The sequence below is a fragment of the Pieris napi genome, chromosome 3 (genome assembly GCF_905475465.1).
Source record: "Pieris napi chromosome 3, ilPieNapi1.2, whole genome shotgun sequence".
Lineage (NCBI taxonomy): Eukaryota > Metazoa > Arthropoda > Insecta > Lepidoptera > Pieridae > Pieris > Pieris napi.
The window spans coordinates 4500666-4516869 of NC_062236.1; the positions used below are offsets into that span (position 1 = coordinate 4500666).

At 31.6% G+C, this 16204-nt stretch overlaps 2 protein-coding genes across 4 annotated transcripts; one reads left to right on the forward strand and one right to left on the reverse strand.

Annotated features, from left to right (window-relative positions):
- Window positions 1-156: 156 nt before the first annotated feature.
- On the forward strand, window positions 157-3021 carry LOC125063555 (juvenile hormone esterase-like). 2 transcript variants are annotated; one of them, XM_047670058.1, is made up of 4 exons: window positions 157-536; window positions 774-919; window positions 1070-2373; window positions 2741-3021. In XM_047670058.1, the coding sequence occupies exons 2-4, from the start codon at window positions 776-778 to the stop codon at window positions 2952-2954; spliced, it is 1662 nt and encodes a 553-aa protein (XP_047526014.1). In that variant the 5' UTR covers window positions 157-536; window positions 774-775; the 3' UTR covers window positions 2955-3021. The 2 variants fall into 2 exon arrangements, with proteins under 2 accessions (XP_047526014.1, XP_047526013.1); XM_047670057.1 differs by having other exon boundaries at window positions 158-543.
- An 814-nt stretch (window positions 3022-3835) lies between these two features.
- On the reverse strand, window positions 3836-16176 carry LOC125063556 (importin subunit alpha-7). 2 transcript variants are annotated; one of them, XM_047670060.1, is made up of 11 exons: window positions 16008-16176; window positions 13647-13820; window positions 13162-13374; window positions 12278-12501; window positions 11022-11131; window positions 9905-10058; window positions 8509-8713; window positions 7716-7843; window positions 6654-6820; window positions 5594-5813; window positions 3836-4235 (listed from the first exon to the last, which is right to left on the reverse strand). In XM_047670060.1, the coding sequence occupies exons 2-10, from the start codon at window positions 13818-13820 to the stop codon at window positions 5623-5625; spliced, it is 1566 nt and encodes a 521-aa protein (XP_047526016.1). In that variant the 5' UTR covers window positions 16008-16176; the 3' UTR covers window positions 3836-4235; window positions 5594-5622. The 2 variants fall into 2 exon arrangements, with proteins under 2 accessions (XP_047526016.1, XP_047526015.1); XM_047670059.1 differs by having other exon boundaries at window positions 5607-5813; window positions 16008-16175.
- Window positions 16177-16204: the final 28 nt, after the last annotated feature.

Below are 16204 nucleotides of genomic sequence, written 5' to 3' on the forward strand. Positions count from 1 at the left end.
ACCGCGGTCTTACTCGTCCGTCGATCAGGCCCTTTTGTGTACTTTTTTTGCAGACACGCGATTTCTACAATCTACTCATTTATTACATGTATTCTCGTTGGGACGCAACGTGAAATAATATATTTCGGGGCAATGGCGTTACTATCAGCGTCACCATCATAAGTATACCTATTATTTCTTCTTTACTTTTAACATCTTTTGTTTTACAATAAGTAATACTTTAAATGTATTTAATTAGGAAACTACGATTCCTAGATGCTGGCAGCATTAAATCAAAATAATAATTTCTAACTAAAAAAAACAGTACCTAAGTATTTATTTCATAATTTGGCTTGAATGCATTTAATATATTCGAAAAACATAGAATATCAATTAATAACTGTGGTTTGTGGTTATGAAAATAAGTAAAATTAACGTACCAGTTGCAACATCACGCTATAGGTACAAACAGATAAGATTTACGCTGATATGGATTTTGATGGTGATACTGGAATACTAAACCTCAGAAAAAATTAAATGAGGATCAAATTACTCAAGTAGGTGGTAAGTTATAATATGCATCAATTTTAAACCAATGTTAGAAAAACATAACTCTAACAATCACAGAGATCGTAAAATTTATTTTTTATTTAAATGAAATACTTGTTTAATATTAATAAAAAGTTCACAATATATTTTGTATGTAATTTCATTAATGTATTGGATCAAAACTGTTATTTTTTGTGGGTTTTTTCCACCACGAAAATTGTAAACATTTCCTAATTACTCTATAGGAATGGAATCCAAGCATGAAAAATGTATAGTCCAGACTCAAAATGGATTGATTTGTGGATACATTGATAAAAGAGATGAAGGGACATATTACAAATTCAAAAGTATACCTTATGCGGAATCGCCTGTTGGAAATCTAAGGTTTAAGGTAATATTTAATTATTTTTTATATATAATTGGAAGACAAGCAGATAATGTTATCATAAGGTTGAAGGTTAAGTGTAACACATTTTGCAAGATAAACAAACCATTATATACTAGTAGTACGTAATAAGTGCTTTATCCTTCTTTATTTCAGCCTCCGAAATGTCTAAAGCCTTGGAAAAATATACTAGATTGCACTAAAGATGCACCATTACCATTTTCAATCTATGTCAATCAAGAGGTGTTTGGTTCTGAAGATTGTCTTTATATTGAAGTATCCTCCCCAAACATTAAACCTGACAAACCACTTCCTGTCATGTTTTGGATTGGAAGCTGCAACTTTGTTGTTTATATAGATTCTATTCTTGACCCAACTCATTTAAATAATCAGGGAGTAGTTTTTGTAAGATGTGGATTTAGATTGGGACCGTTTGGATTTCTGTCAATAAACGATTTTTCTGCACCAGGAAATGTTGGATTAAAGGATATTATTTTAGCATTTAAGTGGGTTCAAGCTAATATTAGTAACTTTGGTGGTGATCCTAACAATGTTACTGCATTTGGTAGTGGTACAGGAGGTGCAATTGTACATCTTATGACATTATCTCCCTTGGCGTGTGGTCTGTTTCATAAAGCCATTGTTCAAAGTTCTAGTGCCCTTAATGAATGGTCTCTAGCTAAGAATCCAGTTGAAACTGCCATGACGTTAGCAAAACATCTGGGTATAAAGAAAACAGACAAATATGAAGTTGTTGAAGAAATGAGAAAGTTATCAGGCTACAACATTATGAAAACCTATAGCACTTTCCTTTTTGATAAATACCGAGAAGAGAATGATGTATTTGATTCACCATTCAAGCCTTCTGTAGAAAATGAATTTGAAGGTCAACCAACATTTATGAGCAGAAGTCCAGCTACAATACTTAATTCTGGTAAGTTTAATAAAGTTCCAATGATGATTGGTACCAACAATGTGGAAGCTAAGGTGCTACAATATATAACAGACGAATTTTATAAGGATTATAATAAATATAATGAAGATGTCAAACATCTGGTTCCTAAATCATTAGCAAGTGTAAACAGTGACAGTCTAAGAAAAATTGGCCAACAAATATTATCATTCTACTTTGTTGGGGTAGAAAAAGTTAATGAACAAACCCAAAAACAATACTTACAGTTTCTCACAGATTACTATTTTCATTATTACTTGGACAAAACAATACGAATACATAGCAAAGTTTCGCCTGAGTGCCCTATCTACTATTATGTTCTCAATTACGCTGGGGAATGGTTGGTGCCTAAAGAATTAGAATTTTTTAATACTATTGGACATGCTGCAGAGCTTCCCTTTTTATTTCGAATAAAATCATCAGATGGCTCTTTTTACAAAGGAAGTTGTGTTTCACTCACCACAAGGGATAGATGTGTCAAAATGTGGACAAATTTTGCAAAATATGGGTATGTAAATATAATAACTATTTATTTTCAGACCACAGATCCATATCATATTGAATGGATTCGTTCAAAATAAGTGGCTAGTTTAGAATTAGTAAACAAAAGTTGCTATGGTGGGCCACGTATACGATTCCAACACCTTAAATATGCATATCATATACCAAACTGGCTTGCAACAACAATCTCTTGAAGAAAGCATAAAATTAGCACTAAATGTAAAGCTAGAAGCATTTCATATACAGTTCTTTTTTTTTTGACGATCATAAGTGTACATAGTGTTACCTAGGTATATGATTAAATGATGTTTTAATTTTGAATACAATATGTATGTATATTTTACAATAATTAAAAAATAATGGTGTTGTTTCAGAAATCCTACACCTACAGATAATGATGAACTTTTACAGATCACTTGGGATTCTGTAGAGAATGAAAAAAGACTAAATTTTTTGAGTATAAGCTCAGATTTAACAAAAGGAAGAAATCCATTTTATAATCGTATGTTATTTTGGGAAAACATACATAAGGAACATATTATTCTTAAAGTTATCACACATATGAATGACATGGGGCTGAAGTTTTAGTATAATTAATGTAGATTTCTTGTTTATTTATACAATTGTTACCATTACATTGTTTATATTTATATGATAATTTTATTTTATTTAAATCTTTAATATAACAAATCATTATTAACCTGGTTTAGTTAAAAAATTAAGAATTTAGCAGGATATTTGTTTTTAACAGCAATTAAGTAAAATAGTAATACATGATTTGAAATATGTAGTTATTAACTATCACATAAATATTAATAAGGTAATTTTCGGTTTTCCCAAATTTCAATTAAATATATTATGATAAGTATTATAGCAAATAATTCGGCTAGTGTAATTTTCCTACTAGCTTCGTGTGTGGACCTTCAGAAGAGTGCTAAATTATAATATAACAGATTCACGGTTTCGCCCTCAACTCACTAGCTTGTCACGGAGCGGCAATGTGTGTTGTTGATTTCAATTCCTAAATGAAAAATATTCCCCCAAAAGTACAACAGTATTTTCTAATGATTTACTGGGATATACAAAAAAAAATGGATAACAGCTGATGATTGTTGATTCTTTCAACTTTGTGTATTTTCTAATATTAGAAATTACTAGTTAAATAGAAATCTAAGTGAAATTGATAGACTTTTTCTATTCTCTATAAACATACAGCGCATATTGAACTCTTGACTGCGCGTATTGAACCTCAAATTATAGATAGGATAAATATTAAAGTTTTTAAACTCTAGTCTACCATTTATAAATAATAAACACAATGCCGTCTTATTCTTATAAAATTGTACAGTCTAATTCTTGTCATTTAACTAAAGCAATCTTTCGTCTCTCTGTCAAATTGCTTTTACACTTTTATGAAAAGAGATGACTGGTTTATTTAAAAAAATAGACGCATAGATAATAAAACAATATTAATAACTGCACGTATTTTATTGGATAATATGATTGCGGCACGTGACAGTCGTTTTTTGTTTCCAATTAATAGTTCGTTATTAAACAAAGCAAGGAAAAAAATAGTAGATTGGATCCAATTATTTAACAAATATACATATTTATCACATATGTTGAAGATTAGTAAAAATAATGCAATTGCTGCCAACTAAAATATACAATTTTTACAATAAAATAATTGTACTAGATACACTGTTATCTACAGTTGCAAAATGATGATATAAGCGATTACTAAAATCAGAGAAATCAATGAACACAATTTACCATACATGCGTAATTGGTGCGAAATAATATAGATAAAATATATTATTACACTCTGGTGTAGCACTCGCGAAAGCACACCCTTTCCTTGTTAGACATCTGAAAATCGAAGTCAATAAATAAGCAAAACATTTTATAATTCCTGAGGTTTTATTTTTTTTCATTGTTTACATATTAAATGTAGGAAACAAAAAGGGTGCGTGTACTTATGTACGCGCGTAAGAACTTATACTTCATTGGCATTATTAAAAATAGTTTTTGATTGCATGCAAATGATTAAAATTAAATAATCAAAGACTGTAAAAGGAGTCATTATAGTCAATAAAGTTCAGTTTACATTTGAAAAATTTAATAAATAAATATTTATTATTATTCTCTTACATTAAGTGTAACTTAAATTCTATTATTATTCGAATGTTGTTTTTAAATTATGTCCAATGCCGTAGCATCTTCCGTAGGCAACTTCATTCTGTTAATTTTGTGTCACGGTGAACGCGCATCGTAAAATTTCACTCTCATCAATTTTTCATAACGCGCCTAAAGAAGTATAACTTCAAAAATATATACTTTATTTAAATTAGCGCAATAACAACACTATATACTTTTACTACGAATTTTATATATTTTCAGTTTAAATAGGTAAAACATCAAACATTTACCTGTTTGAATGCTAGAAAATCTCTCTCTTACAGTTTCGCAGAGCTATCTCTATTCTATTCTTTTTTTCTATTCTATTCTTCATTAATATTTCTCATGTCATAATTTTTTAGTCTAAAATAATTCTTACAAACTAAAAATGTATTATTTAATTAAATATAGTATTAATTATTTAGTATAAAGCATGCCATTCCCTTTTAAAAATGTGCAATTAGTTTGTCTTGATATAAGATAATATTATTGTAAAGTCCGTTGGCGAACCTTTTTTTTTAATCAAGTTAAATACAGTAAAGTCACTTTTTGACATACTGGTATCATGCTTAAATAGTCTGTGGTTCGAGTCCGAGGGTAAATTAAAAAACAAGTGAAAAAAAAATATTGGTTGTTTGTAAAGTAGGTTTACGATCGAGATGTTTACGTGATAACGTCTTATTGGTGATATAAGTTTTTGGGAAGTAAGGAATTAATGAAGATAACAATTTTTTCAAATTTTAAATTACATCTATCGTTTTATTCACACTTTTGATGATAAATTTCGGGTGTAAAATGACAAGTTTACTTATTCGACTATGATATACATTTTTCTTCATACATTCACGGAATGACTGGCAGCGCTCGAGATGAGACGGGAGATCGGTCCGTCTCTCTCTCGTTATACCTGCGATCGCGCTCGTGAGGTTTTGGTGTGACACAAGTTTCTGAACATGTCACCCGACTAAAACGATTTTAAAGACGTTATCACGTCAAAAATTATTTTCTTGCGACGCGCCTGCCTAGCCCACCAAGAACCATTAAATTACCTAAAATACATACTGCACAATATAAGCGTTTAAAACTCATATCCGCCCATCGGTACCGCTTGGTCCGCGGTGAAATTGAACTGGTCTGTCGTCGAAGACACCTCGGGAGCGAGCCGGCTGTCCTCATTCTCAGTGCCAAAGTAATTCTCGATCATTTCAAACGCCTTCTGATATATATCGAGGTTCTCGTGAGATTGTAAAAATTCTATTTTGTCTAAGCCTGTAAAAATTTACAAAATATTATATGGAACTAGCTGACCCGGCAAACGTCGTTTTTCCATGTATATTATTTCTAGGAAGCATATAATAAAAAATAGGGGTTGATCGTAGAGGGGTGAAAATTAAGGGTTGTATGTATTATAAAAAAAAAATTGTCCAAAAAATAAAATGTTAGGGGTGGACAACCCTTACCACTTAGGAGTATGAAAAATAGATAGTAGACGATTATCAGACCTACTGAATATGCATATAAAAATCGGTCGAGCCGTTTCGGAGGAGTATGGTAACTAGCATTGTGACTCAAGAATTTTATATATAAGATAATGTTCAATTGGCGCTGAAGCCTATGAGGCTTAATTGGTGATGGTTCAGCATCAATGCTAATCTGGAAATGACTTAATTTTCCCAAAATTAATGGATAAACGTTTGGCTTTCACAAAGAAAATTTCCCAACATTATCTTTTCTTGAATTTTAAGTCAAATCCAAATTATTTTCTCATTAAACCAAAGTTTCATCAAATCGTTATGGTAGTTTTTGAGATGGGTTTATTATAGGGGACATGTATAATATACAACCTATGTACATAACAGACATTCTGATATTATTATTAGCTTTAATGCAAAAATATTTAAATTAAAATATTGCCTTTTAAGTAAAATGTAACCTTCCGAGTATATGAGAAATACATTACGTCATTAAAAAAAACAAAAGACAGGTATTTGAATAAGTTTTTAAACCTCAAAAGCGGATATATGAAAAGCTATACATTTTCGATCGTTACGAATGTACTAGCTATTAGATTTTATTATATGTGCTAAAATTATAATAGAAAAGACATACCAAAGCATTCTTCAACGAGGACAGCGTAGGGATTATGGGGAAGGTCCATTTGTTGACCGGCTTTGAGGATATTGTCTAATCCACTGAGGGCCACTTGCACTGTCTTCGCATCGGTAAGGGTTAATAGGTCACAGAGAGGGGAGATACAGCCTTGTTCCACTAGAAGACTGTCATAAAAAATATATTATTATACGAGAAATAATTTGTCCAAATTTTAAAGGTATGTACTAAAAACCCAAAGTTCCTTGGTCAACTTTTATGTCAATGTTCTAAAGTCACACTCTTATTTAAAATTTGATTGTAAAACATTGTTTGCTGTAAAATACACCATAAATCAGAGATATAAAGACATAATTCACGTAACAAAAAAAAGCAAAATATTACGTCAGTAATTTAAAATGTCACGTATCGGGGCTGTAGCAATTTTCCTAAGAGTGCACTTATGACAGATGACTTGTGAGTGGCTTCAAGTTCTTAAGACAATCAGAATACAAGGACCGTAAAACGTCAATCAAACTGACATCTAGTTGAAGGTGCTGTCAAACCATTTTTTCTGTATGAAATTGGACATATTTGACAGCGCTCAAGACCTAACCTAACAAGAGTGTCATAACTTGAAAACAAACATTTATAATTATTATTAATTTATAATTACTGAATAAAAAGTATTTTTACTCGACTTTTTTTGTAAAAATAGTCTATTTGACAGTATAAAAAATAATTATTACTTAATGAGAGTAATCTGTATAAACATAGCTTTAAAAAGTGTTAGTATAATAACACTAATTTATCAAAAAATCAATAATTGACGACTAATACAATATATGTGTTAAATATTCAACATGCATAGTACGTCCCAGGGATTGGTGCAACGCCACCTTGCCACCAACGCCACCACCACGCAGAGAATCGTTTTGGCGGGTTTTTAGCCAACACGTAACATTATCAAAAATAACAATGTGTAGCTTCTAAAGTTATTAATAAGTAAACTGACTTTTTTATTAAAATACTCTAAAGAATATACAAAATATTACAAAAATGTTAGTTAAGGAGATAATTTACCTAATCTGTGCAGGAGTTCCCCCGCTGGTGGCGTTAGTGATGGCCCACGCGGCTTCCTTCCTTGTTTTGAACTCAGCTAGCTTCAGAATGTCTATTAGAGTCGGGAAGATATTTGCGTCTATTACAGCCTGTAAATATTTTACATCTATACATAGTATGCCTTGATAATTATCAATATTTTAATCTTGCTTAAAAACCCGAACTCCGTTTACAATTTTACGTGTAATTTTAATACGCCAACTAATCTATAATATAAAAATTAATCGCAAAATGTGTTGGCAAGCGCATAACATAAAAAAAATTGAGTGAAAAATTCTAAAAACAACACTTCTATATTCCCATACAAAATATTCGTAATAATATTTATAGACAATTTAAACTTTAATACCATATCATAAAGTTCAAGTGTTAGTGGAGGGGTTCCAGGAAGGTAAATTTTTATTTTTTTGACGTAATGTATTTGTTGTCTTATCAACTTTCTTTTTTTTATCTTACTAGCTAGACCGGTGTCCCGAATAGCAGAATAAGTATTTAAAAAAGAATCGACTGTGAGGCGGTACGATGTTCGCCAGACCAGCTAGTTTCTAATAATTATGAAACTATTAGAACTGCAGTAGATTGTTTTTTCATTCCACATTATTTTACGTAGAGTCATCTTAATTTCTCAATTTCAGGATGCTATTAACAATGTTTGATACAGATCTTTGTTAATAGGCGAACCAAGGACATGCAAAAATTTGTCTACAACATTAATGACGTCACACATTATGCAATGGTCATACATTATCTATACCTGTATCTGATGCGCGTTCCCCGCAGTGATGTTAGACAGGGCCCAGCAAGATTCCTTTCTGTGCGTCTCAGTGCTGGACTTGAGTAACGCGTGAAGGCTCGCTAATGGGGTGCAGTTCAGCACCGCTTGCGTCTGCGCATCGTTTCCGGTTACGATGTTACCAACCGCACGAAGAGCAGCTGATACCACCGTGAACTTGTTGTGCCTGTGGATATGTAAAGTTTATTATTGATACATCGATATTCGATACATGATCGATTTCTAAAAAACACTCGAATCGAGCTATGTAACTGAATATTTAGAACACAAGTTTAGAACATAAATTTAATAACGTATGATATGATATGTACAATAATATAATGATACAAATAATATAAAAACTGACCAATTCATATGACTAATAATGTAAAATGTAAAATGTAAAATTCCTTTAAATACAAATTTGCGCGCCATTGTGTGTGGCAGAATATGCGAACTTATGACTGTACCACCTGACACATTTTTGTACCATATTCTTGCAATAAATTATTATTATTATTATTATTAAATAATGTAATACATGTATATTAACATATTTATAGCCATAAATGTTTTATTTAAAGATACAAGATAATATAGATAATATTCCGGCGTTTTTTTCATCTTTTGTTGATATCCCGAACCCCAAATGTTTTGAAGAACTCTGAGCTTGAGAAAGATATTTTTTTTCTAACACCACAAATAAACGATTTGATGTTGTTGGGTGATGATCTTATTAGGCTTAAAGCACGTGCGCTAAATGTCATTTGTTGTATGTATATACATGAATTTCACGAAAACTAATATTGAGATGAAACTTTAAATCAAGTATAAGTTGGACAGTCCAAGTTTTGTAAAAGTCAGTGCAGTGGTAGAGATATATGTTTCCACTCATTTGGACGCTGGAGGGTACATTTATATTCACTCACTCATTTATATCACCTAAGTACCTAATCCAGTATTGAATTATATTACATATATGTTACTAGCAGACCGGCCAAGCGTTGCTGTGGCTAAGGTTTTGTTAAATTACATAGTAGCAAACTATTCAAGGGAAACGGTAGAAAAACACCAGTCATGGGGACTACATGCTTTTTTGGTGGTAATGCCATTAAATTGTAGCTTATGTGAAACGTTGGTACTTTCAACACAGCGCCATCTGTTAGAATTGTGACTATCAAATAATCAACAAATAATTTGCAATAAAATAATATTGCGGATATAAATTGAGATGTAAGCTATCCTATCATTTAAGTTAGATCAAACCGCACACGATGTGCAAATTTGATTGAAAACGGTTCAGTAGTTTAGGAGTCCATAGCAGACAAACAACGTGACACGTAATTTATATATATTAAGATGTAGTTAGCATACTCACATGAGTAATTCAACAAGTCGCCTACAGACTCCAGCATCAATAACGGCCTGGATCTTCTCGTTTGGTCCATCTGAGAGATATGACAGCGCCCAACACGCGTCGCTTAGCACCTCTGCGTCCGTGTGATGTAATAGTCGCGCTAACACTGGTATACCTGATGTTTAGACTTAATATATATCAATTGGTTCATTATCTGTTACTCTTAATTAGTTGTTTATCTGTATTATAAAATGTCAAACCAAGTATATGTCATTATTAAACTGGATCATGGACATTATTCACAAGATAAACCGAATTTAACTTAACAATTAAACTTAAAAAGCAAAAATAACAAAACTTATATTAGTTCTATATTTGAAGATATTTTTGTTTCATTTTTGTAAAATAGTTTTGTTGTCAGGCATTTTTCTTTGACAGCCTCTCCTTGTGTTTTTCATCTTGTTCCAACTTTACCTAATCTTTTCCTCTTTACCAGCTTTGAAGGTGGAGGAGGTTATCAATTTTTGTATATTTTTTTTAAATTATTACTTCCTCAAAGTTATTTTATAAATCATGACAAAATTAATAATATCATGTGCAAATTACGCCATCTATGATTAGATTTAATAAACTAAACACTTTCCGGTTTTACAATAAGTGTAACAAGATTGCCGGTACTTAATTTTGCCAACTATTAGCTTCATAACTGGTTTCATCATTTGAATCGCCTTTAAGAGTTATAGAGTCATGGCCTATTAATGACTACTTATTTGAAGTAAGAAAATAGATGCTGTAATTTTTTATTATTTAAGGTACAAGATGTCTTTAAGTTTCCTAACTGAAGGTATTTCGTATACTATTAGAATTCATTATTAATTGTTCTTTTGTTTATTATCTTACAAATACCTGCTTTTTCTGTAACGAATTATTGTTACCTATTTCACAATTTTATCGAGTGTTAATATTTAATAAAAATAATAATTATTTTATTTATTGCCTTAAACAGGTTACTGAACAAACTCAAATCCCAGGCCCCTGATGAACTGTTTCAAGAGCCTGTGACCTACCAGTTACATGTAATGTGTAACAATATCGAGATTAATTTCAATATGATATTCCTTTCCGTTTTAAAACTCACCAGGGGCTACTGCTTCAAAGTTCGTCGGCGGATTCTTGCCTCTACATAAGTTTGACAGTGTCCAAACTGCGTTTTTGGTCATGGATAGTCTTGAATACTTATTTAAAATTCTGAAAACCATTTCGTTGTATTAAGCTACAATCAAAATACAAATTAATATGCTTGTTTGTTTAAAGATACCACATTTTTAAGGTTTTAATTCTCAGATTGTTGTATCTGTTTCGTGATATTTTTATTCTTCTAATAAGCAAGTAGGTGATTAGCCTTCTCTGCCTGACACACACCGACGTTTTTTGGGTCTAAGGCATGCCGGTTTCCTCATAAATGTTTTCTGTAAATGTGCACTTAGACAGAAAGTCCATTGGTGCACAGAACCTACAACCTCACTTTCATTTCAAATATGTTTGATCTTCATTCGACATTTGGTATTATCAGTACGCCGAAGGTTACTTAATTCTGTTTATTATTTGTTACTTGGTGAAATAGATCGCACAACTGCACTGGTTCACTCGTGAAAGGAATTGTTAAAAAATTAAATAGTGAAAAGATAGTTAAATGCAAAATTAAAGTATTTATTTATTTATTTATGCTTTATTACCTTATTCACAAACATACCCATAACAAAAATACAAAAAAGTATGTATTTCCCTAAGTTTCAATACGTATTACACGTAGCAAAACCTATCAGTAAGGTCTCTGCCTTTACATTTAGAACTGTTTCATTTCCGTCTTAAAAAACGTGAAACCCATATCTAGTTTCAAGATTACTTTTGAAGTTATATTTCTTTAGGCGCGTTATAAAAAATTGATGAGAGTGAAAATTTACGATGCGCGCGCACCGTGACACAAAATTAACAGAATGAAGTTAGTAGCGCATGTTGGCACGCACGCCGCCTCTGTTCACTGTGTATTTATTTATATTTATAATATTTAACCACATGCTGAATTATAATCAGAAGTGATTTATATTGAATATTTAAATCAATACTAATTAATATTAGAAAATAATAATAATATAATATTAATAAATATTTATTTATTTAATTTTTCAAACGTAAACTGAACTTTATTGACTATAATGACTCCTTTTCCAGTCTTTGATTATTTAATTGTAATTAATTATTAGCATGCAATCAAAAACTATTTTTAATAATGCCAAAGAAGTATAACTTCTTACGCGCGTACATAAGTACACGCACCCTTTTTTTTATGAAGTTTTCATATTACATTGTAAAATACGGGCTATAGGTACTCACTCTAATAAGGGCGGCAACAATCCAGCCGCGAGTACCGTATCACGACATCTCGGGGAATCACCAGCCACATTACCAAGTGCCCACAGAGCTTGCTCTCTGACGTCATCACTAGCCCCTGAACTGACCAGCCCCACTAAAACAGGAACTGCCCCACATTCCACAACCACGCGCGTTTGCTCTGACGACCCCGACGCAATATTCGTCAAAGCCCACGCCGCTTCGAACTGGAAAATTTAGTAAATACAAAAACTATTATTGCAAGAAATATGATTTTTGCCAGCGACACAGTACCTTGTGTATATGTTACGTATCAACTATATATTTGAGTATAATTGGAATGTCTAACCTTCAAATCCAAAATGATAGCAATACAAAAATATAACATACATAGATTGTTGTAAATATTATGTTTTAATTTTTTTTATATAAGTACTAGCGGACCCGTCAGACATTGTCCTGCATGATATTTTAAGTGATTAGGATATTAAACAAATTGTGAAAGTACTGACTGCAGCGCCATCTGCCGGGCTGATTTGTGAATCTAAACCACCCAAACGCATAGAAAAAAATCATTCAAATGGGTCCAGCCGTTTAAGAGGAGTTCAGTGACATACACATCTACAGTAGAATTATATATTATCAGCTATCCTATCTTTTAAGTTAGATCGGTTAAGTAGTTTAGGAGTTCATAGCGGACAAACAACGTGACGCGTAATTTATATATATTAAGATTACTTACGTAATTACAGACAAAGTCTTACAAATTGCACTACAGTAAAGCACAGTTCTCATTAATGTGTCGGTAATAATTATAAACTATTAGCTATGTATAAAGTTTATCACCTAAATAGCCAATCTATTTCTCAAAGAAATTTAAATATTACCTGTAATGTGGGATTAGCACTATTAACAAGAAATTCAACAAATTTAGGAACTATTCCAGTCCTTATGACTTCATCTATGGGAGGATTAGGCTCTCGGCTTAATAGCTTCCTAAAGGTCTGTGTTGCTATAACTTGGTCATGGGGATTGTCGCCATAGAGAGCTGCCACCATCTGCGGAGTTATGTCTTCAGATGACGAAACATTTAAGTCATCCTGAAATCAATAAAATAATTATTGTAATGCATTTTAAGTATTTTAGACACATTCTCCGTAGTTAACATTAGATAAATTTTCTGTCTACCTACCTTAAAACCTTGTCTTATTAGTATATCTAATAAAATTATACATGGTGTATAATATATAAACCATAATGAAGCACTAAATAGGCTTATTTAGCTGATTTATATCATTAAGTTCACACAATTATTTTCATTAATAATAATAACTTCTTAGACACGGTAGTAGATAAAATAGAATTGACATACCTGCAATGCAACATCTGGCGCATTAGGTGCAGGTATATTCACATTCCTTCTCTTAAGGAGCTGTTGCTCTCTCTTCTGTTTCCGGAGCTGTACACCTTCTTCTTCACGTCGGCGTCTCAGCTCGTCAGCACTGAGACCTGCGTTCTTGTAACGATGCTTGTGACCTCCAGACATCTACAAATTTAATAAAGGCACCATTAGATTCTCAATGAACATCTTTTTTTTAAATACAGTTGTCTTAACTAAGACATCATGGAACAATACGATCTAGCCTAGTTTATGACTAAAAAGTAATTTAAGTCTAACCTAATTTACTAATAAGCCTTACTAAATCAGGTTTACATAAGAAACCGTCCAATAACACTCTACTTACAGTCTCTAATAAAGGGAAAACACTCTGTTCTTGTGTTAATTTTTTTCACAGACCATTGTTTAGCACTTAAAACTAATGTGCACTAACACTAATTCACTTATTCAAATGGTTTTGTCCTTTTGAGTCTTCTCACTAGGCACATGGTGTCAAGAAGTTGAATAGCCTCAACATTCACGTGATGGTGGAGCCTATGTTTGTGGGCTCAAGCAGTCTTTTTTATTATTGTGGCAAACGTCCTCTACATTAAGGTCCCGATGGAAGTCGTTATTGCGAATATACCAGGGAGCATTGGCAACATGTTTTGGAATCGTTGGAATATGTGGATGAAGCTATTACTGGTACAGTCCCACAGCTGGTTGCCAGCTAATAAGTCCATACAGGACTTGTTTGTAGATCAATTATTTATATTGTACATATAGAATATATATATATGGAATGCCTACTGAGCAACCAGTACAATTTACTGTAATGAAGATCCAACTCTTTGCACTTCTTCTTAACATGGACATTCCATCGGAGTTTGGTATCCAGCATAATACTTAGGTACTTAGCTGAATTTTGGAACGGCACTATGACGTTTAATTAATATACACTGGCTGGTTTGATGTTTTGTTGGTAAAGTATGTGAACTGATTTAGTCTTATCCGTAATTTTTAGCCAACAGCATTTGTAGCTTGTTGTAGTTTTACTACCGGTTCCTTTTCGGTAGCCACAGTAGACATGATAGCAGTAGCATCGGCAAAGGTCGCGATTACATTATCTTAAGAAATAACACATGTATATAAAAGGTAGAGGACCAGTCCTAATACACTCCCTTGCAACATCCAAGCTTTTCTTTCTTTCAGTTCTGAAAAATCATCTTCTTGTCATACCCTAAACATTGTGTTAAATATGACTCAAGGATGCAATGAACATCAACATCAATTAATCCAAGTTCCCAGATTGTGAAAAAAAACATTATTATATTCTATTTGTGTATATGTGTTCATTAAATTTTTATAAAATATCTTTTTCAACTATTCACCTGTAACATTATACAACTGAAAGATAAAGATAGCTAAAAATAACTAACTAAATAACAAAATGAGTAGCCAAGATTGTATATAGTTCCAAATTTAATGTTTATGTGACAAACAGATCTTGCAAAATCACTTCACCTACTGTGGCTAGTTAATAAGACTCATTTGAACATTAGCAGAATTGGCCAAACCTTAATTTCAAACTGTTTAAGTTCAGTAACAGTACAGAACTTAATGTTTATATACATCAGTGACATAATACATTTTAGAATATACATACCGTATAAGTACTGTTAGACTAAGCCCTAACTTGTCTGAAAATGTAGCAGGCAATAGTTTAGACTATATTCATTGTCTTACTTCATTTGAGTAGCTATTAAAAACTTTGAAATAGACATAAACATAGAATATGTGACAAAAGAAATATTATAAATCAGAGTTATCAATATTTTAAATTACCCTATGAAAACATTATCAATTGTAAAGTTAAAAATATTATCTAAACCACTAATTTACAAAATTAAAGCATTGAACATACATTTCTACCAAATTAAGTACAGTAAACCAACAATAAACAAACTTCATATAAGATTATAAAGATTAGACAAAAATATGAAGATTAAAAATTACTAAACAAACTATTTATTTTATATATGAATTAGTATTTTACATTGTACGTACAAAAATAGGTTTGTAATGCTTTCACACTAATACTACTAAACCAATTGGAATTTTTTTGACTTAGGAATTAGATAGGACCTTGAAATAATACAGAAATAAGGAGAAAAAGAAAGCCATCATTACTATTTTAAATTACCAAGACTAAAGGAATCATTATAATATAAAGTTTTTCTCAGAAATCAAACATATTATTACAAATAAAAATACACATTTTTGTTGCATGAATGGAATATATTATATACATCAGATATAACTATAAAAAAATATTAATGGATATGAACTACTTACATTTAAACAATATAATGAAAGTTGTTATAGGAAGAAAACAATCCAACATCTATCACGAAATATAAATATAAAATTTCGTCGTATTTCAATAATTTTCAATTCACCATTAATATTTTATGATAGATGATAGACCGTGCACCAATCACCATTCACCATTGTAGAATTTTCAGTCATCGTCAATCGTTACGTCAATGCCA

Bases quoted from the DNA above. Each gene is read 5' to 3' on its own strand.
- LOC125063555 (XM_047670058.1), top strand. From the start codon at position 776: ATGGAATCCAAGCATGAAAAATGTATAGTCCAGACTCAAAATGGATTG. The intron at 920-1,069 runs GTAATATTTAAT...TCTTTATTTCAG, and splicing joins TTGGAAATCTAAGGTTTAAG to CCTCCGAAATGTCTAAAGCC. The intron at 2,374-2,740 runs GTATGTAAATAT...GTGTTGTTTCAG, and splicing joins ACAAATTTTGCAAAATATGG to AAATCCTACACCTACAGATA.
- LOC125063556 (XM_047670060.1), bottom strand. From the start codon at position 13,820: ATGTCTGGAGGTCACAAGCATCGTTACAAGAACGCAGGTCTCAGTGCT. The intron at 8,714-9,904 runs GTGAGTATGCTA...ACATATCCACAG, and splicing joins CGACTTGTTGAATTACTCAT to GCACAACAAGTTCACGGTGG. The intron at 6,821-7,715 runs GTAAATTATCTC...TTTTTATGACAG, and splicing joins GGAACTCCTGCACAGATTAG to TCTTCTAGTGGAACAAGGCT.